Source organism: Scedosporium apiospermum (genome assembly GCF_000732125.1).
Source record: "Scedosporium apiospermum strain IHEM 14462 chromosome Unknown SEQ_SAPIO_0100, whole genome shotgun sequence".
Taxonomy (NCBI): domain Eukaryota; kingdom Fungi; phylum Ascomycota; class Sordariomycetes; order Microascales; family Microascaceae; genus Scedosporium; species Scedosporium apiospermum.
In genome coordinates, this window is record NW_015971801.1 from 357,390 (window position 1) to 373,376 (window position 15,987).

The window sequence follows — 15,987 nt, forward strand, 5'->3', positions numbered from 1 at the left end:
AGATAAACTCTAGGGGTTCTAATAGATAAGGTTGCTAAGATAGGGCTGCTGGCCAGGTAGAGATAGCAGGCACGGTCCGTATTTAATAATAATGAGGCATCGCGGACTAATCGATACTTGACTTTGGGGGTTTGGGCCAGGTGTGCTTCGAACTCTTTTCACGGCAGGTTTTAGGGTTAATCAAGGTGAAGAGGGTTTGCCGACGATGATCCTACAACTGGGCGTTAGAGCCGAGAGATCAGCCGAGTGTTATGGAGAAATTTGGGGCATAAGTGCGGTATCGTCATGGCGGATCGAAGGATTTAAAGCATTCAACGGCCTCCAACGCGTCATATTGCCCAAACTGCCAGATGCCCATGATATAATAGATCCTCATCTGTGTCAGCCAAGGAAGATTAATCCCATCCCACCCAAGACCGAGGCGATGAGAAGACCCCTTTGCAGAACAATGTTTGCCCCAGCATCGGGCTCACCGTCCTTCCCTGTGTCACAGTTGTCGCCGAAACATTCCTCGTAGCCGACAAACTCGGAATCAGGGGCATGAGCACCCAAGCTTTCAAATGACACAATGTCCTGCTTCCCATCGGATCTCTTGCTCAACGGCGCTAGGCTGACCTCCATGTTCTTCGAGTCGAAGGCCAGGTAAGTGTTCTTCAGGGCCATGCTGCCGATGACCCACGTTGTAGCGCCGCTGGAGTCGTAGTAAAATGTATCAAAATGTTCCGTAGACTGTATACCAAGCAGGCAGTGCTTTGAGTATTCCGTGGCGTCTTTCTCAGACGGCCTGAGAAGGTGCCACTGCTCAGCGGGCACGACCAAGTCCCGCAAGTTGGCGGTGAGTCGATAGCCCCCTTCGCCGCCAAGCTCCAGGGTGAAGCTACCGTTGAGACTCGAGGCCCTGCTGCATTCTACTGTCCTAAGCCCAATGTTGTGCCATATGGCGACGTTTGGGTTCATCCGGTAAATGGGGTCAGCAACGTAGCTGGGTACATTGGTGAATGTGAAGGTAGGATCGACAGTTGCGTAGAACGTGCCGCCTCGGCTGGAGTTCACATATTGAATTACCTCCTCATCCGAAGACTCACTCCACCATACAGCAGATACATTCGCAAAATAACCGGGCACAAAACTCGCTTTGCCGCCAAAGCTCTCGGGGGCAAACTTGTCCCGACCAGCAGAGGCCTGGATGCGCTGGAGCTTACCCTCGTATTTGCTCTTGTCAACAGCGCCGAAGAGAATTACCCCAGTGGTACCATTGCCCCTTTCCGCATAGATGCTGAAGACGGGCGAGTCGATGACCTTCTGGTTCGCCATTTGATCGAGAATTGCAGTTCTGTCTTCGAAAAGATAGCCTCCCGGGTACCCCCAAGGAGTACTCAGGCCGAAGAATCCAGTGTCAACGTATGTATATATAGCGATACCCAGGCTTGCGTTTCTCATCTCGGCGGCGTCGATCCTGAGCACGTCTTGCATCATGACCCCCTCAACGTAAACCCCAACATAGTCTGTGAGATATATGTCCGAGGAGTTGTATGTAGAAGTGGATGATGTTTCATCGTCAAATGCGCCACTGCTGCAGTCACGGAAGTACTTCGCCAGGTCAGAGTCGTTGCTGGGATTGCAGAGATGGTTGTAAAGAACGAAAGTGTCGCTGTGAGTGAGACTGAGGACCAGTGATTGAGTCTGCGCCGGGGTACCAACACCAAGTTCTATAGCATAAGGATACCAGGGGATGTTGCCAACGAATGGGTGATTCGGGTATTCCAAGGGCTGGAATTGCTTTGCAAAGACCTCGAAAGCTTGCGCTTTGGGTGCTGATAGAGATGCTTGAACGTGCGCATCGACGCCAGCTGCGAGAAGCAGCGGTATTATAAAACGAGAGGATGCCATCTCAAAGCTTTAGTTGCAGAAGTAGGAGCAATGGTACTGGTCCATCGAGGTCTCTCGGCAGAGGGCATCACAACGAGAAGAAAAGGGGTTTGGGGGGGGGGGGGGACAGTCAGAGGGTTAATACTGTACTCCGTCCAACGGGCATTGTTCCGCAACTTTAACAATCGGCTGGTTGATGAAATTGCAATATAACTGACGCCCTTCATTAGCCACTTTTCCGCTTTCTCCCCATTTGGCTGGTGGTTACATTGGATAGATGAACTGGCCCGTGTTGCTGACATTTTACTTTCTAGGCCTGATCCAAGTCGCCATTTAGGCATGCATGCCTACAGGCCTGGCCAGTGTGCAGCCCAGAGAAGGAGCGGAAGCCCAGAGGTTTCAGCCTCGGCTACCAAATCACCTGGTGATAAGTGGACACCAGATGAAGAAAATTGAGATGAGGAAGATATTGAAGATAATGCGCCCAGGATGGGAAAAGATGGTCGTTCTTCGGCCGAGATCTAGCGCATCCTATCCCGTCGTTCCCAGAGCACGATGCAGGCTCGCTACTCGACTAGGCCAAGGCGTTAATGGCATTAAGTGCAGAAGCTCGAGATTTCAGATTAGCGGGCAAGGAATGGCGCCACTTTTCCCTGGTTTACCCTTATGGCGAATTAACCATGGTCCTGGCAATGGGTGCATCAGCGAGATCAGATCAATCGGCCCAGATATCAAGAACAGCGATGTAGGCAGACCTCTGCACACAGTAACGGAATCCACCACCAATACTTCTAGTGAATGGAATATGGAACCAAATTCGAAAAGAAAGACCGTTAAAGAAAGTACCAGTAAGTGATCCCTTCGAAAGACCCCTGGACAACGCCCAACGCAACGGACTATCGCACACTGAGCCTACCTAAATTGAGCTGGCCTCCGCATGTTGCACCTATATTCCCCCTAGCTCCTGTGAAGTGCTTCTGGACAAGTAACAGCTTACTAACATCCCTCTACAGATGTTGCCCGGCTAGCATGCCCAACTGCACGCGGAACCCAGCCGCTCAACTTGGACAATTTCTGGAAATTCCAATCGACAGGGTTGCTGAGCTAGTACTGCTGGCTAGCTAGAGATAAGAAACAGCGTGATCCTTGCTTTGTATGGAGGTACGCTACTCTAGAATAGTTCTATTATATTAGGCCATCATAGCAAGCTTCGAATTACCTGCAACGGGTGCTACGAGCAAGCCGCGATCACCACAAGACTGGAGAAGATATATAAACCGCACTTATTGTTATGCAGTTATTATATAACTCGCTATCTTACAACATCACACGTCCGGAAAGAAATAAGAACTTGAGTGGGCAATGTTCACAGCTCGCCGGAAGCCGCTGCAAAAGCCGTTGCAAGAACTGATAGATGGCTTCAAGTACTCCATCCTCACGGCCACTTCATGATAGTTCAATGGTTCTGTATCCATCTGGTATGTCCTCGCGACATTCGCAGCGATGAGGAGCTCCCGTTCTCCTAACGCAAGATAGTTCCTAGACCACCGGGTTCCCGTATACCGAGTCTTCTGTCTTGCCCGTCCTTTTCTCTCTCCTCTTGCTCGACATTGTCTATATCTTGTGGGTTGGGTCCCTGTGGCCGTTCTAAGGATTATAATCTAGCTATGGCGTATAGAGAAGATGTCGGCCATTAGGTAAGATAGAAATGGGTCGTTAGCGATGGATTGAAGCTAGTTATATACTTCGTAGTTCCGAACCTCAGGAGATGGAAGGCCAAATTCTGCCCGTGGCTCACAGAGATAGTACATATATCAACTTTTTCGGGACTAAATTGTTTCATATAGCCAAGATATATATGCATGGTAGAAGCTATCCTTTCGGCGAGTGATTCAATATAAATCTATAAGCTTAATGGAATGATCATTCAAATAAATGTCTCGCGAAACCCCTACCTTGGGGTCTCAGACCAGCTTCGCCACGATTCGCGGTACTCCGCACATCGACCTGCCAAGCGACCAAGAAATTACACACTCCGACATTACATGCGCCAGGCCTCATGGTTATCCATCTTCCCGGGCCGCCGCCGCTGCTTTTGAGCCGTGTGCCTTCGTATGGCCTACCATACCGATCCTGATCCATGGTAACCCCGCAGGTGCGAATCTCGGATCAATTGAGATTCTCCGCATCCTTGCAAACTCCAATTTCCCATCTTTCGCGCCTGATTTCCAATACCAACGTCGCATCGCCACTCCACAGTCGAAGGCCTTTCTCGCTGGGATAAGATCAAGGCAATAAACTTACCCAGGACCCTGGCTGTGGGCCTCGGAAACGGATCGACTCATCAATTCAACGCCCTTTTTTCTCGTATACAGCTGCCGACATCGAGGAGTCTAGCAAACGCCGAGCCGGGTTTTGATGTTCCCCCGCACGTAAATCACTGCCTAAGTTGAAGATGTGAATACAGCCTGAATCGTATGGTAACATTCGTGAATATCCCACGAGCTAGTAGGGTCTCATCCAGGGAGAGTTAGCGTAGCACCCACCGCGTTGAATAACAATGCTGCCGAGAGCGGAAATTTTCAATTGGGGTCAGTTCCAGGGGAAGAAGGGAGATGTGAAGCGGCACGATCTTGGCAAGATGCGAAGTACAAGTTTGGGATAAATATAGAAAGGGGCGTCGGCGACCGAACAAACAGAACATGACTCTCACGCAACACAGGGTCCAAACATCCTAAGGGCTTCCCAGCTTCCTTTGTTCTCTGGTCACGCCCATCCGTACGATAATGCGTGGCTCGTTGTTACTCGCATCCCTCATCGGCCTCGCGGTCGCCGAGGATGGCCTGGCTGCCTGGCTACGCTATGCCCGCATCCCAGGTGGCAAATGCCACCGCAAGAAATTGCCCTCTGCTATAGTCACCCTCAACGCGACCGAGGGGCTGCCTGTCTACACCGCCGGCCAAGAACTTGCTGAAGGCATCAGCAGCATGTTCGGCAAGAAGCTGACCCTCGAAGAGTCCGGCACCGATGCCGACGTTCCGACAGTGACTGTGGGTACCGTCGGAGCTTACTCCGAGAGCGGCGGTGATGTCGAGGACCTGCCGGAACTTATCGAAGACGGCTATTACCTCCACATCTCTGGTAGTGATGTCTTGATCCTCGGTCAGAATGAACGCGGGGCCTTGTACGGAACTTTCCAGTACCTTGCGCGGTTGGCTCAGGGGAAAGTTTCGGACGAGTCTTTCGCTTCGAATCCAGACGCTCCTGTTCGATGGGTGAACCAGTGGGATAATCTTCGCGACGGAGGCACTCACGGAAGTGTGGAGAGAGGTTACGGCGGTGACTCTATTTTCTTCTGGGACGGAAAAATCCGCGATGACCTCACGCGAGCGGGCCAATACGCTCGCCTCTTGGCATCAATCGGCATTAATGCCGTGGTTGTCAACAATGTCAACGCCAACGAAACAATCCTTACCGAGGAGAACATGGACGGTCTGGCAAGGATCGCTGACGAGTTCCGCCCCTACGGTATCCAGCTTGGTCTGTCCCTCAACTTTGCTTCACCTCAGACCTTGGGTGGCCTGGATTCCTTTGATCCGCTAGATGAGACCGTCATCGAATGGTGGCAGGGCATTACTGATTCTCTCTACGAGAGGATTCCCGACATGGCTGGCTATCTCGTCAAGGCCAACTCCGAGGGCCAGCCCGGACCCCTCACCTACAACCGAACGCTTGCGGACGGCGCGAATCTCTTTGCTCGCACCCTGCAGCCCCACGGCGGTATCATCATGTTCCGTGCTTTCGTCTATGACCACACAAGCTTGAATCAGGACCTTGACTGGAAGGCTGACCGCGCCAATGCCGCCGTCCAGTTCTTCGATGGCCTCGATCCCCAATTCGAGGACAACGTCGTCATCCAGATCAAGTACGGCCCCATCGACTTCCAAGTCCGCGAACCCGTTTCGCCCCTCTTCGCTCACATGCGCGAGACGGGAAGCGCGATCGAACTGCAAATCACCCAGGAATATCTCGGACAGCAGGCTCACTTGGTATACCTCGCTCCGATGTGGAAGGAACTCCTCGACTTCGACCTCCGCGTTGACGGTGAAGACTCTGCCGTGTCCGATATCATCAATGGAAAGAGGTTCAACAACACGCTTGGAGGGTACGCCGGTGTCGCCAATGTTGGCCATAACACTACTTGGCTCGGCAGCCACCTTGCCATGTCCAACCTCTATGCCTATGGCAAGCTTGCTTGGGATCCGTCTTCGGAGCCTGTTGATATCCTCGAGGAGTGGATCAAGATGACGTTTGGCCACGAGCAAGAGGTTATTGATGTCATTACCGAGATGTCCATGGAATCGTGGCCAGCATACGAAAATTACACAGGTAACTTGGGCATCCAAACGCTCACCGATATCCTCCTCGGGCACTACGGTCCCAACCCGGCATCTCAGGATGGTAACCCTTGGGGCCAGTGGACCCGAGCAGATGGGGATACCATCGGCATGGATCGCACGGTATTGAATGGCACCGGAAATGCCGGCCAGTACCCCGAAGAGGTGTTCGAGATGTACGAGAACATCGAGACAACCCCGGATAACCTGTTGCTCTGGTTCCACCACGTACCCTACACCCAGGTCCTCAAGAGCGGAAAGACAGTCATTCAACACTTCTACGACGCCCACTATGCCGGCAGCGCAGTCGCACAGTCCTTCGTCCCCCGCTGGGAGTCCCTAAAGACCAAGATCGACGCCGAGCGCTACGAACACGTGCTCTTCCGCCTTGTCTACCAGGCCGGCCATTCGCTCGTCTGGCGTGACTCCATCAACAACTTCTACTTCAACAAGTCGGGCATTCTGGACGAGGCCGGTCGTGTGGGCAACCACCCGCATCGCATCGAGGCCGAGGACATGGAACTCGATGGGTATAGGACCTATCTTGTCAGTCCGTTCGAGGCGGCCAGCGGCTCGCTGTGTATTGTGACGGCGGATAACTCGACTCAAGGCACCGCGTCTACGAAACTGGATGTTGAGGCGGGTACGTACAACGTTGCGGTCAACTACTACGACCAAGCTATTGGCAACTCGACTTGGGAGCTCTACTTGGACGAGGAACTGGTTGGCAAGTGGCATGGGGACCTGGAGTATGAGCTCGGTCGTGCGCCGTCTCCTTACATCGATGGACACACAGCGGCCCGTATCACGTTCAAGGGCGTTCAGGTCGAGTCTGGAAGCATTCTGCGTATTGTCGGTACGCCTGATGGCGAGGAGCCTGCTCCGGTGGATTACATCTCTATTCTACCCGAGGATGTGATAGATTAGAGAGATATTAATGCTTATTATCTTCTTGTTTTATTTTTTTAATAAGTTTACAAATACAACTTGGTTTATCAAGCCACGATTAAGAATAGTAGAGTGCCGGCATATGTATATCCCCCCTCGCCCAAAACCAAACCAGAAAAAAAAAGGGAAGTTTTGTAGCATTGCTAGGTTTCGATCCTAGGTCCCCTGGGTTATGAGCCCAGTGCTCTACCCCTGAGCTACAATGCTTTAGGTTCGTGTTCGCTCCACATAGTCCTGTTAGCCTTTTGGGCTCCAGCATCCACTTCCGACAAGATGTACAAGAGTTCCCGCATCCCCAGCAGAAATGTCTTAGAAGCCCATAGCCCTTGTGCGACTTTCATGCAGCCAAATCGATCAAGACGTGTTGCTCTGTTCTGGCAGAGTATACTGTATCACAAGAACCCATTTCCTCGTCCTAAAAAACCGACGAGGGATATCGGTCGCTTTGAGAGTTGAGCTCCATTCGCGTCTCGCCTGCGACTGCTAAGTAGCCTGCTATAGGTGCTTTCCAAGGATGAAGCCAGGCGGACGGTGCCATAGGGAACTCGACAGCATCTCCCCTAACGCCACCGACTTCCCGCCTTCGAAGAGACCGAGGTGTGTTGCATCAGGTGGCGTCCACAAAATAGCGTCCGCCCTGTCACTGAGGGATTTTAGCCTCTACTTAGGTAAACCTCTCCAGGGATCTTAAACGTTAGTGCGAGAGATCGTTGCCACCACCTAACATATCCCTGATCAAGTGCTAAAAGGTATATATTCTAACACTTTATATCTGAGAATACCTACGTAGTACCTGTCATAAGATAGGTCAGGTGGTAGAATCTGATCTCCCACGCTAACGTTTAAGGTCCCTGGAGAGGTTTATTTCGAGCCTGCATCATCGCTGTTCTTCGCTCGACTCGGTAATTATTAGCAACACACCCTAAAGCGAACTGCTTCAAAAGGTAGCACGAAGGAATGGACATCAGAGTCTGGTATCTATTGCCTTATTTACTGAGAAATAATACCCCCGGTCGGATAATACTGAGGTAGAGAGGTATGGGGAAATGATACAGCACTAAGGGTCTGCAAGGCTCGGAATATTACCTGCAATGTGACATGGATGGCTTGCTAGGTCAATCTCCAGAGCTGGGATTCTGGAAATATAAAAACCCAGAGCCTGGTTCCCCCTGGTTCCCCCTATCGTCCAGCTGCAGAACACCTGATCCAGCGCCGCATACCAATCACGACGGGCAGTGACATAGTGTCCGTTCTCTTTGCCCCATGAACCGCGTGATCAAACAAAAAGCGACTGTCGGGATATGCCACCTTATGGCGTGTTAAGCCAGGTTTCCATCGTCGTCCATCGGAGCATTTCCGCACAAAATGTGGCTGGAAATGGCAACGAGCGATTGTACTATCAGTCAATATTGTTGCTGAGCTGTAAGCTGGGTGCTCTTTATATGCTTTCCAGGGAGCAACCCCGCCACTCTTTAAAATGGCTGGCCAGAAAGAGGCAAGGCTATTCCGTCGGAGGTCTCCTCAAACTGGCCACTCGAATGGAACACAAAGTAGGGCGCAGTCCGCTCGCCGTCAAGCTCGCTAATGAAAAGCCAAGACACGCTGAAATGTGTGATATATTCCCCAGAGCGCTGCCCGTCCATCGCCAAAATATGGGGAAACCTTTTAACTGCGACCATGGTCTGACCCTAATAACATCCTCCCATTCCTATAGATTGTTCTGTAAACACCTCCTCCCTTACTTTCGTCATGCCTGGCAACCCCGATTTCCCTTCCGACCACATAGATTTCCAAACTCACGACGATGACCTAACTCAAGAGGAGAAACTGGCGAAAACCCTGACGTTCATCGGCGCATCGGCCGTCAGTCTTCTGTGCTATGAGAGCGAAGACGACGTCGCAAGCGTCTTGCGCAACGATGACCGGTTCAGGTTAGTTAGGGCACAAGACATTGTGTCTGGCATTTGGCCAGTGGTCAACGTTGCAGCTACAATGCAGCCAGGTGGAGAAAACCGTGCCGTCGCGTTACTCGCCTGGTCAAACCGCCTTCAGACGCTTTTCTTGGGCTTCCGAGGAACGCAGAGCATGGCTGATGTTCTCTCCAACCTTAATGTCCTCCAGGCGGCAACGCCGAACTTGGGTTCGCGCTTTCATGCTGGGTTTCTTGCACGGGCTTCTCAATACACCTCGCTGATCGAGCAGCTTGTTAAGGAGTACAGGCTAGTCGTCTGTGGTCACAGCTTGGGGTAAGTGGCACGTTGTGGACAAGTGTATATCTAGCCTTAATGCTGAAGTCCGTGTGTATCTAGGGGTGCCATGGCCACCATCGCGACATACACTGTCTTGGCCAATGATGGCAACTTCCGGTCAATAGGAAACGTATGGAATGCGAATGAGCAAAGGAGGTTGTCTGCCGTGACATTCGGCTCTCCGTCGGCCATGGTTGTCGAGGACTCCGGAACAACCGCAGCGCTGCGAAAAGAATGGGCTCTCCACTTCCACCACGTCATCAATCCCGATGATTATGTCCCTTTCGCGTTGAACCACTCCTCCCAGTTGGCCAAGGCATTCTTGCCTTCCGCGGTTGGGATCGTTCTGGGCGTATTCCCACAATTGGAACCATTCAAGAAGCCTTTGACCCTTTTGCTGGAGTATTGGCAAAAGAACAGGGCGCAGTTTGCCCACTTTGGTTGTATTTACCTGCTGGAGAATAACAATCCTGGCATCAACTGTCGCCAAATCACCATGGAGAGGCACATCCCCAGCACGCCTGAGCTTTCCAACGTCGGTCGTTTCCATTTGATGGAGCATTATGACGACTGCGTTCGCAGAACTCTACGCCAAAGACATCGATTCCATGAGATTGACCCGAAGACATCAATAAGTGTCGACCAATTCCGCTGGCGCTGCCTCCCTCTGCCTGATGCAGTTCATGAATGTAATGGGGCGATCCATGACAATAAAGTCATCATCTCCATTACAGTGAAATCGCGCCTTGTCCAATTCTTCCTGAAAAGGGTCACATTTAAGGCGAAAGGAAGTGAGGTTCAAGTGAGCAATATTCACTTTGCTCTCAAGCCCGATAACCATGATCAGGTATGTGATCAATAGTTAACCATGGAGACGCTTACTTTTGACTGACTATGCCATGAATCACGATAGATCATTGTAAAGCTCCAATATGATATCGATCCCAATGAGGAGCCTGCGGTGGCACTTGCGCTGGTGTATTCAATACAACGGGAATTACGCATCCACGATGTGTTTGGCGGATCCACTATGCTGTCAGTTAGTGAGATCAGAAGCACTTCGTTGCGATACGCGAGCTTGCCGACAACCTTCGAATCTCTTCGTCTAGCCATGATCATCGCCTTTGCTGATCAGATAGCAAAAGTCCAAACGCTCAAGCTCAACGATACGGAGAGTGATGAGGCGAATCGTGAGAACGCAGGCATCCTCACCGAGAGAGCAGCATCGATAGCCAATCTGGTGGATAGTACAGTGTCGGCTGCCGTTCCCCATCTTGTTGTTAGCCAGCTTCAACACGCACTAGGGCTCCTGAAGGAGCTATGGCCCAAATATAGCTGGCATGAAGAAAAGACCTCCCCTTTAAAAACTAGAGATATGACCGTATCTGGGGAAGAGGCAGTCCCGGGGTCCTATCCTGTCGAGCATCTTAAAGACCGCATCCCCCCGGATTGCCCAGAAGAGCTGAGGAGCTTGCTATCGGAGATGATGGAGACGCTCCAGAAAAATGGGCTGCGTGCATCTTGCCTGTCTATACGAAACTGGGAGAGACAGGGGCAGTTAAAGTTGGCGAATGTCATTCCCGACCTCACTTCGTTCGCCGAGGCCCTGAGGAAATTCAGTCGAAACTTGTACGACCGCCCGGTCGATCCCAAAGAACGAATTGAGCATGCCATCAAACAGGCAAGCGAAGTTTTGACTGCCATCCGCTTTTGCCACCTCGTCATTCTCACACAACTCGATGCTCCCCACGACTGGTACTACGAGGCAAAGGAAGACCCCGTCCGCTTCGGAGTGCTCGCAGCGGGTGGCGGCCCGTTATTAGCAGCGGGGTCTGCCTCTCGGTACTTGGCGGCTGCTGTTCCGGCCATGGAGGGCGCGGCCGGACTCGGATTGGTTGCCCTTACTTCCGTTCTCGGCTTCGCAGCTTCAGCTGTAGCCTTCTTTTTGGGCGCTGGCGTATACTACAACTTGCTGCCTCGGAAACAACTTCTCCACCTCAACTTCGAGAGCAAGCTACAAATGAGCCTCGAAGTGCTCGGTATTCAGTGTTCGCCTCTGAATAGCATCGGGGAGGCGCCGCTTGCCGACCATCTCAAAGATGATATGCAGAATGCAGAGAGCCCGCAGACACTGAAGGATTGGCGACAAAAACTTAGAAAAGGGATCAAGAAGCATCCAGCGGTGAAATCCAACTGGCTCGTCGAACCTACCGTCTACTGGTCGAAGTGGCTCTTCGATGTGGCGAGGGTTGGACAGTTGCGAGATCTCATGGCCAGTCAAATCCGCGTCGGCGTCGAGGGGCCTACCGAAGCTGGCAAGAGTCAACTCCTCACAACTCTTACCGGCGCTCCCGAGGAGGTCTTTCGGCCTGGTTCTGGGGCTAACTGCCGTACGATGGAGATTCAACTATACAACCCGCTCGAGCTCAGTGCTGTTTTCATGGACTGCCCAGGTGCCGATGATAAAGATGAGCGGATCCGAGAAATGGCTTCCCTGTTCCGTGAGATGTTTGGCATCATTATTTTCGTTGTTCCATCCGATATTAAATCCCGCTCAAAAGCGACAGACGAAGCCCTTCAGGAGATTGCGAATCTTCTCCGTGATCACAAAGATCTCCGCCCGGTTCGAATCCTGCTTAGCAAAGCCGATCAACTCAGTTTCAACCGCAAGAAGGACGAAGTCTTCCCCAACGCTCTTTTGCAAAGCAAGAAAACCGTCATTGAGGAACTCAAACGCCTCGGCGAATTGGGCGACGACTTCGTCATTCATTCCAGGAGGGCGTGCGGTGATACTTTCCTTTTGGCTACCGAGACTTTGGAAGATATTGTGCAGCCGTATTCGACATATGCTCAGATGAGCTTGGACGGAAGAGCAGCCTTGTCGGACTGTCCGGCTGGCGAAGAGCGTATGATCGAGGGGCTGTGCCAGTTTCAGAGCCTCTATCGGATGGCCGAAGAGGGCAAGATGTGGGATGTTGAATCTCTACGACAGTGGCTTCGTACGCTCTCGCCGAACAGCGTACCGAATTCCAGGGGGCGGGTGTATCACACGAAGTAATCGATCAGGGGGAAAATTCCACGTGAGTACATGCAATTTTAGGAGCTGGTCCAGGAAATCTCTGTCTTAGATTATTCTTCTTCATTTTTCTTTACTTTTCTTTCTACTGTTCTATTTTCTTTGCCTTTCCACGCAGCTGAAACATCATGGCTGAGACTTCCTACTGAGACTTCCTAGGTTTCCTAGGGAGTCCCTCGGAGAATACGAATCATACATAGCTAAGCAATCTACTCATTGATAGACGGACCTAAAATTCCGCGAAATTGAATATCGCTGGGATATTACGGGCAGCAGGAGTATTACCCCTTCACTGCATATACTTTAAAACTAGCTCAACCTGCATAAGTGGACGGCGTTTGTAATGTGTCAGTTGTCAAACCACCGCGTTAAAAGCTCACGTTCAAGTCACAGTTGAGTATAAAGCTATAGGTTAACGGACTTTACAATGGCATTTTAGCCACGGTACTTGGTAAACCTCGCATCAGCATCTCGAGGCTCTCATGCCGTAGCCCTTAGAAAATGGTGGAGGTCGTAGGCGAGATATGTCTAATTGCAAGTTGTATTGCATAACTAGCTAAACTGCCCTCATTCACCGTGAACACCCTACCATCGACCTAACCCCCGCTCCCTACCCTTAGCCCTCACGCGCTCACATCCCCTCATGCTGACCAGCGTGACGGCATATGGTCAAGTCATGGAACTGCAACCCCATCAACGATAAAAAGAACCACCGTCCTCCAGTTACTTGTACTGAACAAGTATGTCATCTACCATGATGCCGATCTTAATTCGGGCGGTACGATGCAGACGTGGCACAAGTTGCCCGGCCGCAGTCGACGGTTTTCGTGGTTTCCACGCTTGTGATCGTGCCATCGGCCTTGATCGTGGTCCTCGAGGTAAAGGTAACGGTACACCTAGAGAGCATTGGTTAGCTATTATCTAACATCATGAGCGGAACTTCTGGGGTTCTATGCCCGTGTAACCTACATGTTTGCCAATGGTTTCTCGCTTCGAGCGCGGTAGTTAGATTGGAATTGTGGATTGGTGGAATGAATTGTGAAAATGCAGCAGAGAGGAGACAGAACGCTGTAGAGAGGATTGTATTGAGCTAAGATCTTGGAAGATTCGGTTTGAGAGGGGATGGGGATAGGAAGAAGAGAATCTAAGTCTCATAGCTGGCGGACTCGAGGGCATATATATATACACAAGATTAAAGTCAGGCAAAATACAAAAAGAAGGAAAGAAAGAAAAGAAAAAAGAAATTGGAATCTGGAAATTTAGAAATGGGCACTCTCGCCAGCTGCGCCAACCAACATCAGGCCTCTTCCAACGAGACCATCATCACCAGACTCTCGCCACGGAAGCAACAGGTCGATCGTTAGGCCGCGACCGGGTCTCCAGGTTGTATAATGAGCCGTTCCGCCTGACTCAAGTGATACATTTTCAAGGCAAGGCAGGCCAAAGCCCAGTCCAGAGGAGATTTACTGGTTCAACAGGGCATGAGGCAAGACCAAACGTTTTGATCAGCCACGAAGCGGTCAACAAGTGCGCAACCCACGAGGCAGTGTCGCGTCACCCGGGGACAGGAAAAATCAGGGGAAGCAATCCTCGTTATCAATTCTATCTACGAAAACTGAAGGACTAGTAGGCATTTTCTAGATTTTACAATGCCTGAAAGGGCATGAAACTGGCCGGTAAGGTACGGCCCCTATTCAATTCTACTAACACCACAACGTATTGACCGGCGGCTCTCCTCAGATCCCTGGGTCCGCCAAACGCCAACAAGCTGGCACACAGAGTTATGGGGGCATAAGCTTCCTTGACAAGGTTATCCGTATCATGCGAGCTGATCCCCTTGCCAATGAAAGCCCCCCGGCGAGGTCGTACGCGTGACAAGGTTTCACGAAGCGCCTGAATCGCTGAATTGATTGGTCAAGCTGACCCTTCATCCACTTTGGTCAAAGTCGGACATCCCAAGTCGGCTGAGCCCCGGCCAGGCACCCATTTCCTTGGGGAACGTCCAGGCTGTGCTCATACTCACAACCCAATGAAAGTAGAAAAAGATCAGCCATTCCGAGTTTCATGTCCACTTTATTGAGGCAATGCTGAGCTGCCTCCACGACCAGCTTCAGTCCAAGGGTGGCAAGAACGCCCGACATTTAACCGGTGAGCCCCCCTCGTCTTGAGTCTTGATTCCATCTCACGGAAACTCATTGAAACCCGTTGCCCTCTCATTCCAAGATTCATTCCCAGATTCGACTCTACCCACCCTAAGGACCGAGAAGAATCCGGATTTTAGTTTACTATACGACAAATTCATGAAGTCGACTCGCTAGAATGAGCCCACCATCCACAGAAACCCCTCCTCGAAAGAGGGCCCCTCCTTTGAAGTCAATTCGAGACCTCACCCTCGTCGAAGCCTGGGACACAGAAAGAAAGAAACCCAAATACGTTACTTTCTATCTCATCACCCCCGAAGAAGAGGTCTTCTTTGGCCAGTCTTTCAAAAATAAGAGAGAGATTAGCCTCGAAGAGTACAGCGCAGGACTGGAGCACATCCCCGACGAAGAGCTCTATCCGGAAGTCCCCAAGGACATCAACTTGACGATCGCACCCGACCACTTGGACGATGTGTCCGCCTTTATCAAACGACCAGGTCTTAACTCTTACGAGACCATGAAGGGAACGGAGTTCATCCCCAAGGAGATCTTGACTGAGACTCTAACTATGGAGGAGATATCCAAGATAAACCATCCGAACATAATCAAGTATCACGGTTGCCACGTGAAACGCGGACGCATCACGGCGATAGTTTTGGAACGGCTGGATCAGACTCTGATGCAATATGCTCCCACACCCGCTTTCCAGGAACTGGATAAAGTCAAGTTCATCGAAGCTCTCGAGTCAGCTGTCAACGCCTTGCATTCTCTAGGGTTCGCACATAACGATATCAATCCTTACAACATTATGGTCAAAGACGGAATGCCGATTCTGATCGACTTTGGGTCCTGTCAGCCTTTTGGGAAGCGTCTGCAGTCACTTGGGACCCGGGGATGGTACGAGGAACTCTTTTTTACTTCCGAGAAGAATCATGATGAATATTCTCTTGGAAAGCTACGACAATGGATGCAAAATCCGGAGACATGAGTGGTGGATGGACAAGCGAAGGATCAATTCCTATACATGTATACAAGCCATTCAACGTGAGCCCTTTGAGCCGTTACAAACATCAAAATCAAGCCTTTTGGTTTGAAACATATCAGTCTCGGTGTAGTACTAATGGTTGAGCGGATCTAATGCCATTCTTCACCCGAGGAACCTCCCCGGTGTGTCTTTGAATATAACTGCTATCTGGAAGCTATTATCTCCGGCTGTTCTTTATAAACCCAGCTGACGGCTGTAAAAAGAAATGTGTTCCGTCACTTGTTTTGTTAAAAAGTGATTGTCAAGCAACCAATAATTATAA

At 51.0% G+C, this 15,987-nt stretch overlaps 1 protein-coding gene and 3 pseudogenes across 1 annotated transcript; 3 read left to right on the forward strand and 1 right to left on the reverse strand.

Moving 5' to 3' along the window:
* Nucleotides 1-381: 381 nt before the first annotated feature.
* On the reverse strand, nt 382-1,890 carry SAPIO_CDS6155 (annotated as a pseudogene; the record flags this gene model as incomplete).
* Nucleotides 1,891-4,655: 2,765 nt separating this feature from the next.
* Nucleotides 4,656-7,193, forward strand: SAPIO_CDS6156 (annotated as a pseudogene; the record flags this gene model as incomplete).
* A 1,498-nt stretch (nt 7,194-8,691) lies between these two features.
* SAPIO_CDS6157 (uncharacterized protein) lies at nt 8,692-12,521 on the forward strand (the record flags this gene model as incomplete). Its single annotated transcript, XM_016788334.1, has 4 exons — nt 8,692-8,764; nt 8,929-9,460; nt 9,524-10,310; nt 10,377-12,521. The coding sequence occupies 4 exons, from the start codon at nt 8,692-8,694 to the stop codon at nt 12,519-12,521; spliced, it is 3,537 nt and encodes a 1,178-aa protein (XP_016642091.1).
* Nucleotides 12,522-14,858: 2,337 nt separating this feature from the next.
* Nucleotides 14,859-15,668, forward strand: SAPIO_CDS6158 (annotated as a pseudogene; the record flags this gene model as incomplete).
* Between the last annotated feature and the right edge of the window lie 319 nt (nt 15,669-15,987).